Genomic DNA, 17,757 nt, shown 5'->3' with positions numbered 1-17,757 from the left:
GTCAATCATGACATATCACTACTTTTTTTATAACATCAAATAACAAATGAAGACCAGACTTACCAAACTTGAAAAATGCACTTTAACAAACATCAGTTTGATAAGAACTACCACCAATTAGAAAAATCTGATACTGTTATTTTTTTTTGTTGTGTCCATTTTCCATCAGCTAACATGGAGAAGGCAGGTTTTATGACCTGCACTGCAGCCAGCTACAAGGTGGGGATCGAGACATGTCGTCCATCTTTATTTACAGTCGATCACAACACACACGGAGGGAGTGTTACTTCATTCTCTGCTGAGGACACCATTAATCCACTGCATCCTCAACTAAAATTGTTGTTGCCTGCTTTATTTATGTCCATCACATATACATAATATCTAATTCACAAGCTGAACTGACATTAAACCTACATATGTAAAATAAAAAGACCCACCCCCAACTGCACTACTCCTTCCCCCCACTTACCCTCCCACCCCTCGGCCACCCAAGTGTCCCGCCAGCTGTCTATTTTAGATGTCCACATAACACCCTTCAAGTAATTACTGTCTGAGTGGTCTCCTGGAGTTCATCCAATATTTTCTGTAGCAAGGAATCTTGCATTGCTGAAAAGTAAATGGAATTTATCTAACTTTTTACATTTATATGTACAAGCTGAGATACGCAACAATCAGGTCTGGGTCTAGGAACTATTTTAAGTCACATAAGCTATTCCCAGTTTTAAAGAAGTGGAGAAATGGTGAAAGTGTGAAGACTCAAACGAGGCCTTGAATACAAATAGTTACTCTGTTATTCACTATGATAAATCACTATTTAAAACTGGTTGGTGTCTTTTGTAATTGAAAAAGGCCCTTCTGTAATCCATCAATGATACAATCACACTGACTCTGGTGGACCTGTGCCATCTTTTCCACTCCTCTGCCCATGACAGCAATGAGGGTCCGGTCTTCAAGTTTTATGAACATGATCTATACGTCTAGTGTCTCTTCACTTCAATAGTATTCATTTCTTGAATAATCACATCGAGTAAGTTACATTTTGTGTGGATTTCAGTTTTGCCCCAAAATCTCACATGCTAAACCATACCTGTATTTACAATGACACTATTGCAATGGGATTTTCACAGAAGCGAAAGGTCTGCTGTCTGACCTACATAGCCCAGATTCACTTGAGATTTTACATTCTTCACAAACTATTTTATATATGTGCTTTCCAATTGGTCAGAGTAGTAACCTGTAGTTTCTTTTCTTCATTTTTTTTTAACCCACTAACTATGTCTGTCAGAGTGTAGTGTGAATGGATCCCCCTTAATTTTTCAGATCCTCTTTGCATGAAGAAGAATTAATGAAGTTGGCTTGGTGTTCTCCATCTTGGATTTCCTGTACAAATTTGATCCGTTTGGTGCCAGTTCGCAGGGAGATTTAAAATCTGCCACATTCGCCTGCGCGTGTCAAAAACCGCCTGGAAAAATGAGAGGTGATCGACGAACCATTCATTTCTAGCTTGTAACATACCAAAGTTATTGTGGCGGGGTGTTGGCAAATCATTAAACCATCATTGCTTTTTAAAATTAGACGGATTTATTAAGTGTCTATGGCAGATGGGCTATTGATAGTGGGGGGATGTGGAGACTGGGTGTAAATTACCACATCTTTTTGAGACTGCTGGGACATGTGGTCCATTGATACAGTCTTACATGTTATAAGGAGCTGCATTGTTTGGCTTCTTGGCCTAATTAAGATTAAATAGGAGACAAAACATATAAAAAGTATTGCAATGTATATATTCTTAAATTAAGTTTTAAAAAATGGAATATTAATTGCGGTTAGGTTACTAAATTAAGTTGTGATTCTATATGAACTTGAGTTGCCATAAACAACATAATTATCAAGTGGGTGTGGATGAGTTGATCTAATTTTTAGGAACTCCCACAGTCCACAATTAACAAATGTCAACCGCGTTCATTGGCTTCCGGGTGCGACTGGCAGCGCTCCTTGACCCTTCCGACCAATGAGCGAAGGGCGGGGGCGGGCATATGTCTACTGTAATCAGTCCTCTGATAAACCGAGTGAGTCCGAGTCCCGCTGTACGCCGCAACAGCAGAGGTGAGCCGGTGTCTGCGGCTCGTTCCCTCCGTCGAAAGTGCGTCAACACACGGGCAAACAACCGAGGGGCCATGGGGGAGAGGTTTGTGGTGGTCCCGGTGGACGGTGGTGCTGGGGTCGCCGGGGACAGGGAGCACTCGGACGCGGTTGTCTCTGACCCGGCACCACCGTCCACCGGTGGCAGCGCCGGTGGTGGGGGTGCGGCAGCGGAGGAGATAGAGGAGGGGGAGGACTCCGTGTTCGAGCCCCAGGACCCCAACACTGTGGTGCCTATCCTGAAGTACAACCGGGAGCCCAACAAGTACGGTAAGACGCTCCGGCCGCGTCCCACTTCTTATCTCCTCTGTCTATCCGAGGATTAGACGTCGTATTTGACTTCGGCTGCACTTGTGCCTCTGCAGACATTTTGATGAAGCTCCAGCTCCAGACATGGAGAAATACACATGTAGCGTTAAATAGAGTCGGAGAGAAGTCACACCAACACCTGTTGGTGAAGCGAGAGTCACCAGACAGTCACTTGAGAACAGTGGTAGTTTCCTTTCATTTCAAGATTCACAAACACATTCTCTCTGAGCTGAAAACAGGTTTATATCAATACAATGGACAATTCAAATGAGCAATAACGCTAGTCCAAATGTAACCTGGCAGAAAGGGACTTCATGACACCACTATATTGAACTTCCTGTGCTTCCCCCTCCTCTGAATTTAAAGAAGCACAGTTTACCCATTATATCACAATAGTACAGCTAGATAACGTTGTGTTTGTTTTTCATCAGAGTGGAATAAGGGTTTCCACACTTGCACCCTTTCAAATAATGGGGACCAGTCATTAAAAATACTGTGAAACAATAAGGAAAACAACTTGAAGTTGGATGGAAAAATCTTGCTGGTGAATATCCTGTAATTTAAACTCACTGTAGGTTTCAAATAAATGATCCTACAGAGAAGCAAAGCCACCATTTCAAAGGGAAATATGATCATTGAATTAGATTTGCTTAAAATCTACTGAACTATGTTTGTGACCCTCACACTTTTCATGACTCTGAGCCACAGTGTGTCTGCAGCCGTCACTTGTTCGACCAGTTGCTCACAAACAAGATGCTTCTATAGCAACAGGTCTGAGGCTCGGAAGGGGCCAGAGTATCGCCTGGCCCGCTGGCCAGGCAAGCATACCAAATTTTGTGTGCCGATGATGGCTCACTGTGTGCACGGGCAAATCTGTTGTTTGTATTGATCAGTGATCGTTAGAGCATGAAGTGTTTTTGTTCAACTCTGCTGAGCTGCAAAAATGCGTCGTTGACTGTGGCTTCCTTTTTTTTTACATGTAATATGTTGTGGTGTAGCACAGTCTCATGTTGAATTTGGGTTGGTAGATATTGATATATGCAGCTCGCAGCTTGTGCCAGTGACTGAGTTTATTTTGTGTTGGATACAAGATATATCATATAAATCAGAGATTTTAAAACGTCAAAATAGGATGGAGAAAGTACACAGATGACCCTGGGGATCGTAGTTGTGCTTCTATTGACATCATGTTTCGGTCTGTTATGTTAAATCCAACAGAGAAATTTCCCACTGCCCCAGGGTCATTACGAAATGCTTGGTCCACAACAAGTTAGTTTCTGGCCCTAAATAGAATCTACTGAGAGTTTATCTACTTAAATCTGTTGAAATATATAAACAGAAGATGAGTTCCGATGTGTGGAATTTCTTTTACTTTGACAGCGTTAAATGAAAAAAAGATTATGATAATTGAAGGCTTCTGTTTACTTAGAAATTCGTGCATGTGCCCTGATTTAGATCTTTCATGGCTCGAGATTGTGGATTTCAGGACAAAGGAAGTGATTCACTGTGACACTGCTTGCATACATGCAGCATGGGTATAATAAAAGCAAATCAGAGTTAATGTATTTTGAACTGGATAGGTTGTAATTACTTGAGCATTGTTAGAAGAGAGCCTGAGACTCAAGCATTTCACTGCATGCGACTGCTTAATGTTATTGTTGTGCATTTGACAATAAAAATCTTGAATCTTGAATCTTGAATAAACCACTACCTTATCCTGTGAGAGGAAAGTGAGTGTAACTGGTAGCGTGGCTAACACTGAGCTGCAGGGCCAGGACAATGTCTTCCACTGATTTCCTCTTCTATTATACAAGGACAGGTTGGCACAGGTCAGCTCAGTTTTAATGCATATATTGAGTTTCAGTCTAAGTCCGATTAAGCCAAGAAAACGTTGTGTGTTAACTTTTGATTGTGTATGTGTGCTGTTCATCCTCATAATAAACCGAGCATCATTTTAAACCTGAGACAAGTGTGATCGCAAAAACTTTTTTCAAACTAATGGCGATAAGTGATGGAGAACAATTCTATCATAGTGAGTTTTGAGAGATGATTCAAAGGCCGCCAGTGGAGTTTCTAATTTGAGCTCCTCAGGAGAACTACTCCAGAGGGTTGGGTCCCCCCCCCCCCCCGTCCGCAAAGGTCCTGTGTATTGTTTTTCCCTCAGTGACAACACGTCGTGTGATCTTTCATCAGAAAACATTTTAATCTCCTGAGTATTTGTTACATGACTCCAGACACAAACACAGCTAATGTTGTGTCATCATTACAGAAGTCCGCTTTGACTTATGCTCAGAATCATGGTTTTTCTACACCCTAAGATAGACAATGTTTACTTGATTGAGTCGTTGAATCATGTATGGCAATATGTCCTGTTCATTTTGAGGAGAATTAGGAAATAGAAAATTAACAATAAAACGTTCTCTTTGTTTCACCCAAATAAAAAGAAAAATACTTTTCTAAAGTAATATATAAATGTATCCAATGGATAAAGGAGGCTTGTTTCTTTATAAAACATGATTTTGAGAACCTGACATTACAGCTATAACACCATTTCCAGAACAGCATCAGTAATGTTCATAACTGTCACCAAAACGTCAGTAATGCGTCACTGGAATTAAATCTGAAATGTAAATATGTTCCTGAATGAGAGAAAGAAGAACATAGACATGAGTCACTATAAGTCCTCCTGTTATCCGCTGCTGTGACTCACCATCTGCACTGCCTCTGCAAGCGGCTAGGTTACAGGAGTTTGCTAGATTTGTGACAATATTACTGACCGAACGGTTGAAAACATCGCTTTCCCACATGTTTGTTAAACAGTTGGTCTGAGTAGTTAATTGGCCCTATTACTTTTCACTGCACTTATAGTAACAGTCATCGTTGTCACTCTTTTGACTGATCTTCCCTTAATCTGGATAGACGTGTTCAACACAGCCATCCTAATCTGCGTTTTCCTCCATGTGTGTGTGAGAGAGAGACAAGAAGGTAAAACAGGCTTCTTATTAGAATATAACCAGTTATGTTAATCAACAGGAAATTTGTACTAAAGGCCTTTTTTCCCCGGTATCACCCTGCCTCAGACAATAGCCTTAATGCAATAACTTATGTTTTTTTTATTTAAAATTTGGATTATGTAACTCTTTCCCCCAATTCTTTACTCTGCTCCTGCTCAGAACTGCATCTGTTCACAGATGTTCTGTTTCTGCACAAACATCCTGTGCTCCTGTTTTGAATATTTCTCTTCGTACTCTGGCTGCCTCCGAGCACTGTCCCCCCCAATAAACAACCAATAGAATGCCAGGTATGACGTTGACCAATTAAATTGTCGCCGCTTCCTTATGAGTGAGAGAGGGCGGGGTTTTAGGGAAAACATTACAAAATCTGACCATGATATAAAGACCACGCTGTTGGATAAAGATGGGAAAGAAACTCATACCTGGTCACTATTGAGGAATAACATAATAAAATTGTCAGCTGAACTTGGTTTTGGCTGGCAGCCGGTGTTTATGGAAAGCTTTTTTCCATTTCCCTCGGAAAAAGGATGAGACATAGGTATTTTTACTGTTGATTTCCCTGTAAAGTAAATATTTTGGACTGTAAAAGATGTAATTTTGGGCTCTGGGAAGTTGAGATGGGTATTTACTGCTCCTTTTGTACTAAACACTTGATTTAAAAAATGCAAGAAAACTTTGCACCATTAAGTATTTTATTATTCAACTTTGACCTTTTGTTCTGTGAGTTACTTGCCCTGGATTTCTGTTTCACTTCCCTTACTCTACTGCAGACATTGCATAGCAATCAATACATGGCTGATAGCAGGGATATCTTGGTGATCCATTTTCTGATAGGCGGCTGGATGTTTCTGTTAAATGAAATTCCTCAATGATAAAGTTGATTATCGTAGCAGATAATGAGTTTAGATAATGGACGAGCAGGTATTTTCCTCTGCAAGACCAGATCTACTTGTTTTTTCGGTAACACAGAGCAACTTTTGTGAATCAGCAGGCTGTTGGAATAGGTTCTTCTTTCTTCTCTGTATTTGCTGATCATGGTAGTTTTTGACAAGTTGGTTTCCTCAAATAGGGAGCCCCAGAACGTTCTCGATAAATCAGAAAGTCACCATAAAGAACGTACAGAAAGTATTTTAAGGCTTAACAATGTGAGTTTAAAGGGTTTTTCTTCTTCGACTTGGGCTCTGTAGCTAAATAACCTAAACATGCGTGCATGAAGCAGCTGCTTATGGTGTTAGGTGACACATTGTTGTTATGTTTGTATGTATCGCTGATCTGCGTCATCAAGGTTGCAAATGTTTAGTGGGAGATTGAGTAACAAGTATTGTTAAGTGGCAGAGGTAGTTATGAAGAAGTGGAAAGTGTAGACAAGTGGACACTGTGTGAGTGATACTGGCTGTTTGTTTCTCTAACCAGACCATAAATACCCTGCAAAAAGGCAGGCTTGTTTCTTTTTCAGACTCAGACTGAGTGAGGCAAAGGCCAAACTGTGAGTGAAGTCATGCAAAGTGAATATGAGAATGATTATTGTAAGCTAGCCAGAAGTGGATCTAGGATCTTTGTAAAATCAGGGGCGCTGTCTTGTTTCCTGTTAACTCTTGGGCGAAGCCACACATCATTGAATACATTTAGAAAATTGTTCCTTGTTCAAGTAAATTGTGTACTTAAAAAAACAGGATAGGGGACCTTCAGAGGCCAATCAGATTTCAGCTGGGGCCAGTGCCCCCCTGGCCCCCCCTCCCCTGTAGCTGACAATGTATAAAATGCATAGCATTTATTATGTATTGTTTAAAGCAGTCTTTCTCACGAAGGGGTCGCGACCCCTTCTGGGTGTCCCGAGGCACAGAGAGGGGTTAAATGATTTTCATGAATCCAAAACAATTTAAACCAGTTAATTAAACAATATTTTAGCCAAAATTGTGACAAAAGATGAAAACAATAAAAGCTCAGTTTAAGATAAAACAATGCCAATAAAATATTTATCATCTTTGTGATTGTTTTTTCTTTTCTTTCCCCTAAAGTGAATATGACAGCTTAGTCTTCATCAGGTTCTTTTAAAGCACCATATCGGGTACTTTACAGCATTATTATTTTTATTTTTTTGAAAAATCAATATCCTTCCTGATAATCTGAAAAGTTTTCTATCCCCAGCTATAAAGTATTTGTTCTGAAAACATAGCGTCTGAACAAGAGATGTAATGGATATATTAATAGTAGATGAAATCACTCGAGTCGATGTCATGGCACAACAGAGGATGTCCCCATGGTGCTCGTCTGACTGAAACATGCTTCTGCGACTGCGTCTGCGTCTTTTCACGCCGCTGTGGCGCAAGACTCGTTTTCATTCATGCTTCCCCAACCGCTGCGCGTCTTACAAAGCAATTCCGCGCCAGAACACTAGGCGGAGTAATGCTTTTTGTCGAGACGACCTTAGAGACGCCTTCTTTCTTCTTCGTCGATTGTTTATTTACATAGCCACTGCGGCTCCTCGTAGCCTTTTTCTGGCGGACAAATCCGACAGTCAGTGACAGGTTATACAAGTGATCATACTATCGGATATCTTCTGCCAAGTGCTCTTCTATTTGGTCCATATTCGTTCTTCTAAATCTTCCGTGATTTCTGCCGGTATTATGGGGCATGAAACCGGAAATGCAGCTCCAGAAGGGATGTAGAGCAGACCAATCACAGCCTTGCGGGCTGAGTGAGCTTGCGGAGCTTTGCCGTAAATTTTAGAAAAGGGGGTCGACACCCGTCAGCACGTAAGGAGGGATACATAAGCACGTAAGGGACCCGGAAGGGCTCTTGCGCTTACGGGCCCGTGAAAACGCAGAAGCATGTTTCAGGCTTTAAGATGCAGATGATGACTAAGATTACATTTGGATTTATATGGGGGGGCGGTTAAGGAAGCAGTGAAAGTTCAATGAGGTTCTGCAGGGATAGGGGTGTCCAAAAGGTGTTGGATTTAAACTAGATGCAACAGTATGCATACGCGGGGTTCGACAGTTTGAACACTTTGAGGTTGGGAAAAACTGAGCCATAGGTTTTTTCACGATAGCAAAGTTATGACTGATTAGAAAGCTGCTTAGATATCACATTACAGATGCTGAAACAATGCCACAAGCCACTGCTCATTCAGTGTCTGGAGGTTTATTGAATCATTTCTGTTGATTTTTAGGGTTTGAGTCCATCAGAATGAGGAAGAACTTCCATGCTCGATAAAATTGTAGTTTATGTGCTTTTAACACATCCAAGACAAATTGAGGACACGTCTGAGATCCAATCACTGACGGAGGTGGTCTGTGATTTATGTGTTCGCATTGTTTTAACGGTGTGAACCCAAATGAGTCCTGGGCCACATTTGAAGGCGGCCTACTCAATGTTGTTGGGCAGCAGTTTGATAATAAAACAACCCCTCTTTCTTTCCTCCCCTCTCTCATTCTCTTAACCTCTCTCTACCAATTGCCAACTCATTAACAAAGGACACATCTGTATCGTCAGATCGGCTAAAAGAAGCATTTGGTCTTGACGGACAGAAACTATGCGCATGCAGATCTGATCAGAAGTCACAGGAGACACGCGTTGAATCACATTCTAATGTTAGGTGTGAACTGATGTACTCAGAGCTGACCACTTGTGATCAGATCTCTTGAGACACATGTTAACACCAGCTGAACAGGGTAACACACAATGCCGCACATCAACCTAACTCAGGACATGCCCCTCCTATTAAAATGCTATCTCTCCTAAACCATCTGCACGGTATATAATGTAGTTCATAACTATTTTAACTGCAGGATATTGCAATATCTTTGTAGTATATATTTACTGTGCAACACTGCTTGAAGACAACCTGTTGCAGCTGAGGCACTTTAGCAATAATATTGTGAAACCTTCTGTCCATGCACTCACTCAAACATTCTCTCTCACAAGCATGTTTGCTTTACTAATAGCTTGTATGTTTGTTTTTGTTTTTCATGATCCTGGCAGGGAGATTGTTTTTAGATTATCATAGAAAGCGATACGTACATTACATCATAATATGTAAGAGCAGAGTGACAGAGCCTCTATATAAGTTGTAGGAGTGAGCCCTCAGAATGTCCTCACTACACAGCGTTTTGTTGGCATGTGTGTGTACATTCATGTTCAAAAAGGCATGCACCTTGGGTATCATGTGCTGCCCTCTGCTTTATTTGGAGTCCAGCAGTCAGCATGAGCACCAACTGGGCCCTGACGTTGTATATCTGCTCCCGTTGCCTCCCAGTACGGGGCCTCCCCTGCCCGTCCTGCGAGGGATGTTTGTTCCAGTTGCTCGCCATTTACATGCAACACTCAGGAGGAGGGGTGTGTCCCTCATTGGTCAGACAGAAGGGTTTGCTTTTCTCTTCCTCTTTTAGGGAACTTATATGGGTGAAGTTTTTTTTTAATATGAGAACCTTTTTTATGTCAACATATAGTAAATGTAATCTTTGAACATATGTTTTAGCACCTTATGTAATAAAATATTGGTCAAGTTTTCAGTTTGGCTGACCTTGCCACTGTTATTATAAAAACACACAAACATTTTAGCTGAACATATAACTTACATAATTTACTTGTAAAGAACAGTACTGTACTTTGTTGCCAACTGCTGTCATGGCTCATAAGACACTTTCTGTAGCTATCAGTATCCTTAAAAATAACCCTGTGTTACCCTTGTGATCGCGTGACACAAAACATACGTATCATCATCTGAGATACAGGGGACGCTCTTATTGTTATTCCATAGAGTTTATCAGTGCTGTGTGTGTGCTTTGTCTTTTTCTCTCTCGAGACAGAAATGGACCATTAGGTTTGACACTATGCTGCAGCTGTCAACACAACATGATTGGCATGTGTGTGCTATTCAAAGGTTTTATGTTGTGGGAGTGTTGATGATGAAAAGCAAGCTTGAAGTGTTTCCTGACCAGTATCGGATTTGTGAGGCTGTCACTTATGCATATGTAGTTTTTTTTTAGCATGAGTAATCGTTTATAAGCTCTTAGATTAGTTATTTAAACTATAGCGATATTTTAAATGAAACTTCTTATGGTGTAAAAATCAACTTTACACTGCTCTCTAGGTGCTGATAATGTTAGTACAGCACTACTTGTGTTATTATACAACACAGTACTTGTGTTATTCTTGTTGTGTGAATCATATTCTTCACATAATATATTAATGATTATAAATATGAGATGTCCCCAGTCTAGTGGGTCATTATTGGGGGACGTTTCAAAGGCCATTATTAGTTCAAAGAAACCAAATCATCAAATTCCAATTCATTATTGTACTCTACTGTGTTTTGTCCACCTCAGCTTGGTAGTGTTGATTCCCCGTTCAAGAGTCTACCGTGGCATAATTCTTTGTGAGCGGTGTCGTCGTGGAAAATGATTTGGCTGAATTGGTAAGTGAAATAGATCAGATACAGAGGCAAAAATACACAGATTCATTTAAATCCAACCCCAATGAATCTGGCGATAGCAGATCACACCAAAAATCACTAATTAATGTTTGTCTGGCTAAAGTGCTCTGCATCTGGTGCTTGAGTTAAGACGAAAAAGGTTGGTGTTTGATAACGTCTCATATCTGCCACCATGCCAAATCTAAAGCCTTTTGACACATGAATGAATCACATCTCATTACTCATAAAGTTATGAATAAAAAACAGTCAAAAACCCAGTTTTCAGCTGTTTGAAAAATCTTGAAATACAATGTTTTTTGTGACGGCTAATAATCAGCTAACATTAATTAAGCTTTAGCCTAAATCATGTTTACAACCTGCAAATGAGATGAGCAGCAGAAGTTCTTATTTTTTTTTCACATTGTCGTTGTCACAAATGAGCTGAAACATTTTGACACTTGATTTAACACAAACCATTTGATCCACATGATAAATATCCAAGATCAAAGTTATCAGGTGACAGAGAGATGTGTCTTTGGCAGAGTCCAGTCCACAGATTAGAGCGAGCAAACGAACCAACAGACTAAAGTTTCAGTGAAGCTGTTAAAGAAGTGACATAAAGACGCTGCAGGACAAAACTGAAAGTCAATCCCAACTTTACATTATGAGTCACATTCACACCAAGCATCTTTACATAGAGCTCCTCTATCGTCACACACTTTGGCAATTTGCCCAAGGACACTGCCGACTGGAGATGACTCAGATTAAACCACAGAATGACCCGCTCTACCTCCTGAGCCACGGTCACAATAAATAAGAAGGTGCTATTTCTCATAAAAACTAGACTGACACAACAAGTCCCCTTAAATTCATTCACACTGCACCAATATGCATGCACTTACAGATATAAGTCCCTTCAATATATCCAAGGTCAAAAACTTAAATCTATAACAAGGGGTCATTGTGAGGGAAGAAACCCCACTCTGTATCACCACTGTACATCTAAGATAGTTAGAGGACTGAATTTTTCTGTAGCTTTCTCAACGTAACATCATCATCTTATCATATGAATGATTACAAGTTTAAACTTAATGTATTTTTTATTTCAGGACCTTGTGATAATAGTTAGTGTCAGTTTACACCACATTTTCAATATGCCAGGTGCGCATTTAATATTCATTTGTGGAAACATTCGTTTGAAATTAGATTTAGATTAGGAAACAGGTTGCCAATATTAAAGCCTCAAACTTGGATTACTACCAAATGCATCTGATCAAGACATCCCTAAGTAATATCATTCTGCACAATATCTAATCAACCTGAAATCCCGTTCTTATCTCTTCTAATGCTCTATACATAAAGTGCACTTATTTTCATTTCAGCCACATAATAAAAATGTCCAGAGGACAAATAATAACAGTAGCAGTTTAGAGCCTTTGCTACTGAACAATCAGTGAACAGACTTGGGACTACTCAAGAGGTTCTCTACATTTGGTGTGGGTGGTCATGGGGTTTTCCAGCTGTTGGTCAGCAATTGGTGACTAAGTAAGGAGTTTACTGTGAGTTATTTAGGTCAAACTGTCTAAATACACCAAGTTAATACTGTTTTAAAATAAAGCCTAAAGAGGTCTCAGGCGGGCAAAATCTAAATTGAAATGACATCTGGAACTGGCAGAGAATACTTGTGTAAATCACTAAGTACAGAACATACAGGGAGGGGGCACATTGACTGGAATAAATTATGGATTTCCTCCTTACAACAGCCCTGCAATGAATGCTGCCACTGTGAATTTTATGATCAATTGTTGTTGTTGTCAAAAGTAATGGTTCAATTTCATAAGAAATAGTTTATTTTATTTAACCGTGAAAGGGAATAACATACAAATATACAAAAATCAGCACTATTATCTTTGGATCTGGTATCTTGTGTTAAGTTCCTACATCAGTTCGGGTGTACGAATTATTGTGTCAACCCCATATATGTGGAGAAAAGACATCCTGGTACATTAAGGCCTCCTTGGAGGTGGATATCAGGTGTCAGAAATGTGTAGGGCGACACATTGCGTGAGTATCATGTTCTGTGTGTCTTTTGAATGACGAGCCTTAGGACAACCTTTGTAACACCCACGGCCTTCTCAAGCAGCCTAAATGACCGAAATACAGTCAGATGCCACAGATGGAACTGATACAGTGGAATCTTCAGGCATTTGTAGCTTCTCTCATGACCTGTACTGAGCTGTCCGCCCCCAAAAAAGAACAGAGCTAACCAAACACTTGAGTCAGCTGATGTGAATGCCCAGTGATACCTGGCATGTCAAGAGAGATAAAATAACAAACTGTTGTAACGCACCATCAGGAGTTTCACACGCCTTTTTATTTATACTTGCTTTCAAGCGTTCCAAAGATTTTTATCAGGAGCATTGCTTTCTTTCATTGACTAACAAGGAAATACAGACCGACCTGATTGATAATTTTACATTCTGTTTTCCACTCTGCTTTTTTTGCCATCTCTTCATTTAACAAGAACACAGGATTTACAGAAAAAAAGGTTGAAGGAAATGCTGTATTTAGTGTAAACACTTTGAAAGAGAGGAAAGTGTCACCTGAGCCTGTTGTGTCAAATAGTGTTTAATGGATGACTGACAAGTGCGCTGTTACCTGAGATGTCTGAGGCGTCGCCATCCATGTGTGCAGTGAAGTCATGACAGACTTCACGTTGCCTGAAATCATGCAGAGTAGAATTTATACATACTTTTGCCATACTTGTGTGTTTTGTACTTGACCTTGATGGCTGATTGTGACAAATGTTCTCATTATTGCATCCTCTAAACTTTTCTTAATATAGATTCTTAATTTTTGTTTAAGTGTAGCTGCTGTCCTGACTTCGCCTGACTAAGGTCCCCATTAAACAACAGTAATGGAAATGTATAAGATAATCCTATTATTAGTCAAACAATGAAAAAAAAAGCCATATTATAGCAACAAAGGGGTAAAAGAAAATATAAACAAGCGATACAAATATATAAAAATAGGGAAGACGTAAACAAGTGGAATATGGGGACAATATGAACAATGGAGTAATATAAAAAAAGTAATTTTGATTATTGTTTTACAATGCAAACAGGATTGGACATCAAAAGGTGTTCGAATTGCTCAGACCAATCAGTATAGCACTGTTAAAATTAAATGACACCCGAGGGCATTATAATATTGTCGTATATTGTCATTATTCAGGTCCATGTGGTCCCTTGGGAGCAGAGCTGGTTGTAGAGTCTAAAAGGAAAATGTTCGGTCACTGTTAGGAAAGTCTGACGGGGTGTGTTCACTGGTATTGTTACTCTTTAGCTTCAGTTGCGTCAGTGCTTTTTACAGGAAAAAGGGGCATATCCATTTGGTAGTTTACTCCTTAATATCCTACATGGTGTTCTATTAATGCTGCATGTTGTTTTTGATTAGCGGCTCTTTCCTGTTTACGTTTCAACCTGTTGCTCCACATCTGTACCAAAAATAAAACAAATGGTTCTTCTATAATTTGACCTGATGGTGAAATTCCAGTTTTGATCTCATGGGGGCAACACAAGGTCAGTGTTAGTCTGCAGCCACCTCCTGCACGATGAGAAGAGACAAATATTTCAAAACAGCTAAACTACTAATTTGGTTTTGCATTCAACACGTAAGGAGAAATAAGGACTCAAGATTGTTGCTCTTGTTGCTCCAATTAAGTGATGTTGGATTATTATTTGCTCCCAAATAATCTCATGGTAGTAAAGTACCATACAGGTACATAATTTTGTTTTCTTCACCCTCTGACCTCTGTTCTTCAAAAACAACGATACAGTGCAGTTTGAAGAGAAAGAGGAAGTGTAGAGAGAAGGAAAGAAGTCACGTAACCCAAACTCACACCACATGATAAACGGCTCATAGTCTCAACTGTAAACCACCATGATTTACTCCTTTTAGATTCATGCAACTGCATTTGTTGTGTGTCTATTTGCCAGTTGTACAGTGTGTGCGCAGTCTGTGTAGATCCCCACAGGGAGGTTGTCCTTTCCTTTCTCCTACACCTCCAGAGGGCGCTGTCAGTCACTAGTGAAGATTAAATGCTCTTGAGCAGGGCCAATGTCACACACATTCGAGTTTATGTTTTCTGAATTGTCTACATTGCTGTTGCCAATATTTTTTTATAGTTTCAAGTTTTGCTTTGTTATAATGTATTTATCATTGTTTTATGATTTGTTATTGCTTATTTGAAAATACTCATATTTACCAGCAATTATACCCAACAAATGTAGATAAAATAAAGTAAAATTGTATTAGTTTACTTACTAATGCTGTATAGTTGCAGATGTAAACAAACTGTTTTTTGAGTGCCCCACCCATGATGGGTACTTATTGATTACTGTACTGTTCAGCTCACTACTCTGCCCCTTGTAGAGAGAAACTGAACCTTTCACTCTCCGGCTTGTGTCCTTGGGCTGTACTTAGTGTCTCTGATGCATGTCCAGTCTCCTCCCATTTTCTCTTTTAGAATCAATCAATATACCTATTTTGGTGTTAGAAATCTGAGCCTGTAGAGGAAAGTTTAGTTTTTTCGGGCCAGATGAATGCTTCACTGTGTAATAGTGAATACAGTGGCATCAGAGATAACTTTATTGTTGTAGGGATTCATTTTACCATCAATCTACATTCAGTTATTTCAAAATTTAAATTCTGGCATCGCTAAGAATCCTAGAGTTGGTTGTTTACCGAGTAACTGGAATGGTAGGGCTCAGTTGGCTTCCATCAATCAGGCCTTAATGGTAGAGTAGCCAGATCGAAGTCACTTTCAGTGAGTGGCACATGATACCCCACTTAACTCCCTTTTATGTGCCAAACAGAATATAGCAGCAGACGTAAAGATGGCCGTTCACAGTCAATTGACAGGATCTGCCAGGGTATGGCTGATTCCGACAAATAAATCCTTGTGGACAAAACCTAGAGAGACAAGAGAATTCAAAACTGCAATAACCTTGTCATTGTGGACTAATAAGTGTAGAGTGACAGGCTAAAAGACAGTTTATCAATTTAAATTCAATCCACAATGTGTATAAAGTCATACCTTTACCTTTATTAATGAAGATTTTATCCTCAGTGAGTTATATCCCCAAACAACAAGCTCTGAACCCCCCCTAGCATTTTATATTTCAAGTGAGTCAAGTTGGATAAATGCAGGGGAAAATAACTTTTTGTGTAGGTGTCTAAAACCTTCCTATATGTAGACAGCAAACGTTCTGCTATAGGTTTTGGGCTTTCTGGTTTAGTTGAACTATTGGGAAAGTGTGAGCTCATACTCTGTCATTGATAAAAATGCTTTTTTAAATGAGTAGCAGAAAGTAGTGTCCATGTTAAGACTTATGTTTCTTGTCTGTTTCAGATATTTATACATCCGCTACATAACCTCCAATCCAACAGGCGGTTATGTTTTCATCTGCGTTTTTTGTTTGGTAGTCAGCAGCATCATGTAATGTCTCCTTTACTATGATTCCTGTGGAGCAACAGCTGCATCTAAAGATATGTCCAATACCCTCATGCCCCTGTGTTTTCATATTATGGTTCTGGCCACAAAAAACTACTTCAAACTTGACATGTTGAAACATTGCCAGAGATATTTATGGCACAACATTTTAGCATGGGCATTGTTGTAAAAGCCCTCATGAAAGGGACCTTGTCCTCATGGCCTGGATGCATGACTGCTCTTGAGAGGCAGTCAGACTATCTGGCCACGTAATCAGGGGATGTCAGTTACATTACTGCTTATCTGAGCAGGGAGTAGATAAGTGCTTACTTTGTAACCTTAGCCATACCACAAAATGTTTGTGAATATACAGTTGTCAAATCACTTTATTCATTAATGATATCATTTGCTTCAAAGTATTTCTGAAATATCTGATTGGATGGCTGACAAACGTAAGACTTTAGACAAGGGTTGTGGCGTATGAATTTCATAATGCAACGAAGTATAGACTTAAGAGACAGTTTTTCTCCAAAAATCTCAAAAATGTGCTTATTTTTCATAGGCAGATAAAAATAGCTGAGTTTAATGCTTACACAGTATAAGTTATTATCGACACCTCAGGGGTGTCAGGTAAATTATTAGAATTCTTTCTTTAGTAATCAGAAACAAACTCTCTTCCTTTCAATCTTTCAGTTGCAATGCCAAAAAAAACTTTTGTAACTGTAACTTGATCACTGACTCTGCCTGCCTGTCTGTCTGTTTGCCTCTCAGCTCTTCAGCTCCACCTCCTCCCTTTCCTCTTTCCCGCAGCCTCCACCCTTCGGTGGACTGTATTGATCTTGTATGTCGTTGTATTGGAGGAACTAAAGGGGGAGAGGTTGACTTGCTCTGGGTTGGGACTATAAATATTTGGCACACATCGGCTTCGAGCGCTGCAGTGTTATGAAAGAGCTGGTAATTTGCCTTGTGTGCAGTGGCTTTTTCCTCCAGCTGAGTTTCTCGCTGCATTTCCCATCATATAGGGGTGTTGGTTACTTGAGATCTAATGCCTTGTATCACTTTCAGTGAGGAAATGACTCATTGTTTTTGGACGAGAGAGAGGGTCAGCTGACAGATTTGGATATAAGCAGCAAAAGACTGCTGCTGCTGACTGATCATGATACACTGCGTGATAGAAGAGAATGAAGAGGAAGGTGAATTAGATAATTGAGAAAGGTGAATAAATGAGATTAAAATCTATTAAATTACTTTTGATCATGTAATGTGTTTTTGTATTCCATGGACATTAAATTGTCTTTCAAGAAAATAGACCCCACAGAAATGTACTGAGGCTTTGAATCTAAGAACAGTTTTGTCATTCCTAATTACAGGATTATGTATTT

General features: G+C 39.7%; 1 protein-coding gene across 4 annotated transcripts in view; it reads left to right on the top strand.

Annotated features, from left to right (window-relative positions):
* The first annotated feature begins 2,162 nt into the window (after positions 1-2,162).
* The window catches only part of slc12a7b (solute carrier family 12 member 7b), a 62,069-nt gene continuing 46,474 nt past the window's right edge, over positions 2,163-17,757 (top strand). For all 4 annotated transcript variants that reach the window (XM_062379945.1, XM_062379944.1, XM_062379942.1 and 1 more), the window contains exon 1: positions 2,163-2,412. In XM_062379945.1, coding sequence (XP_062235929.1) covers positions 2,178-2,412 — 235 coding nt within the window. In that variant the 5' untranslated portion in view covers positions 2,163-2,177. The remainder of the gene's footprint in view (positions 2,413-17,757) is intronic.

Source organism: Platichthys flesus, chromosome 21 (genome assembly GCF_949316205.1).
Source record: "Platichthys flesus chromosome 21, fPlaFle2.1, whole genome shotgun sequence".
Lineage (NCBI taxonomy): Eukaryota > Metazoa > Chordata > Actinopteri > Pleuronectiformes > Pleuronectidae > Platichthys > Platichthys flesus.
The sequence above is the reverse complement of the archived record's forward strand: the minus strand, read 5'-3'. Positions and strand labels throughout refer to the sequence as shown.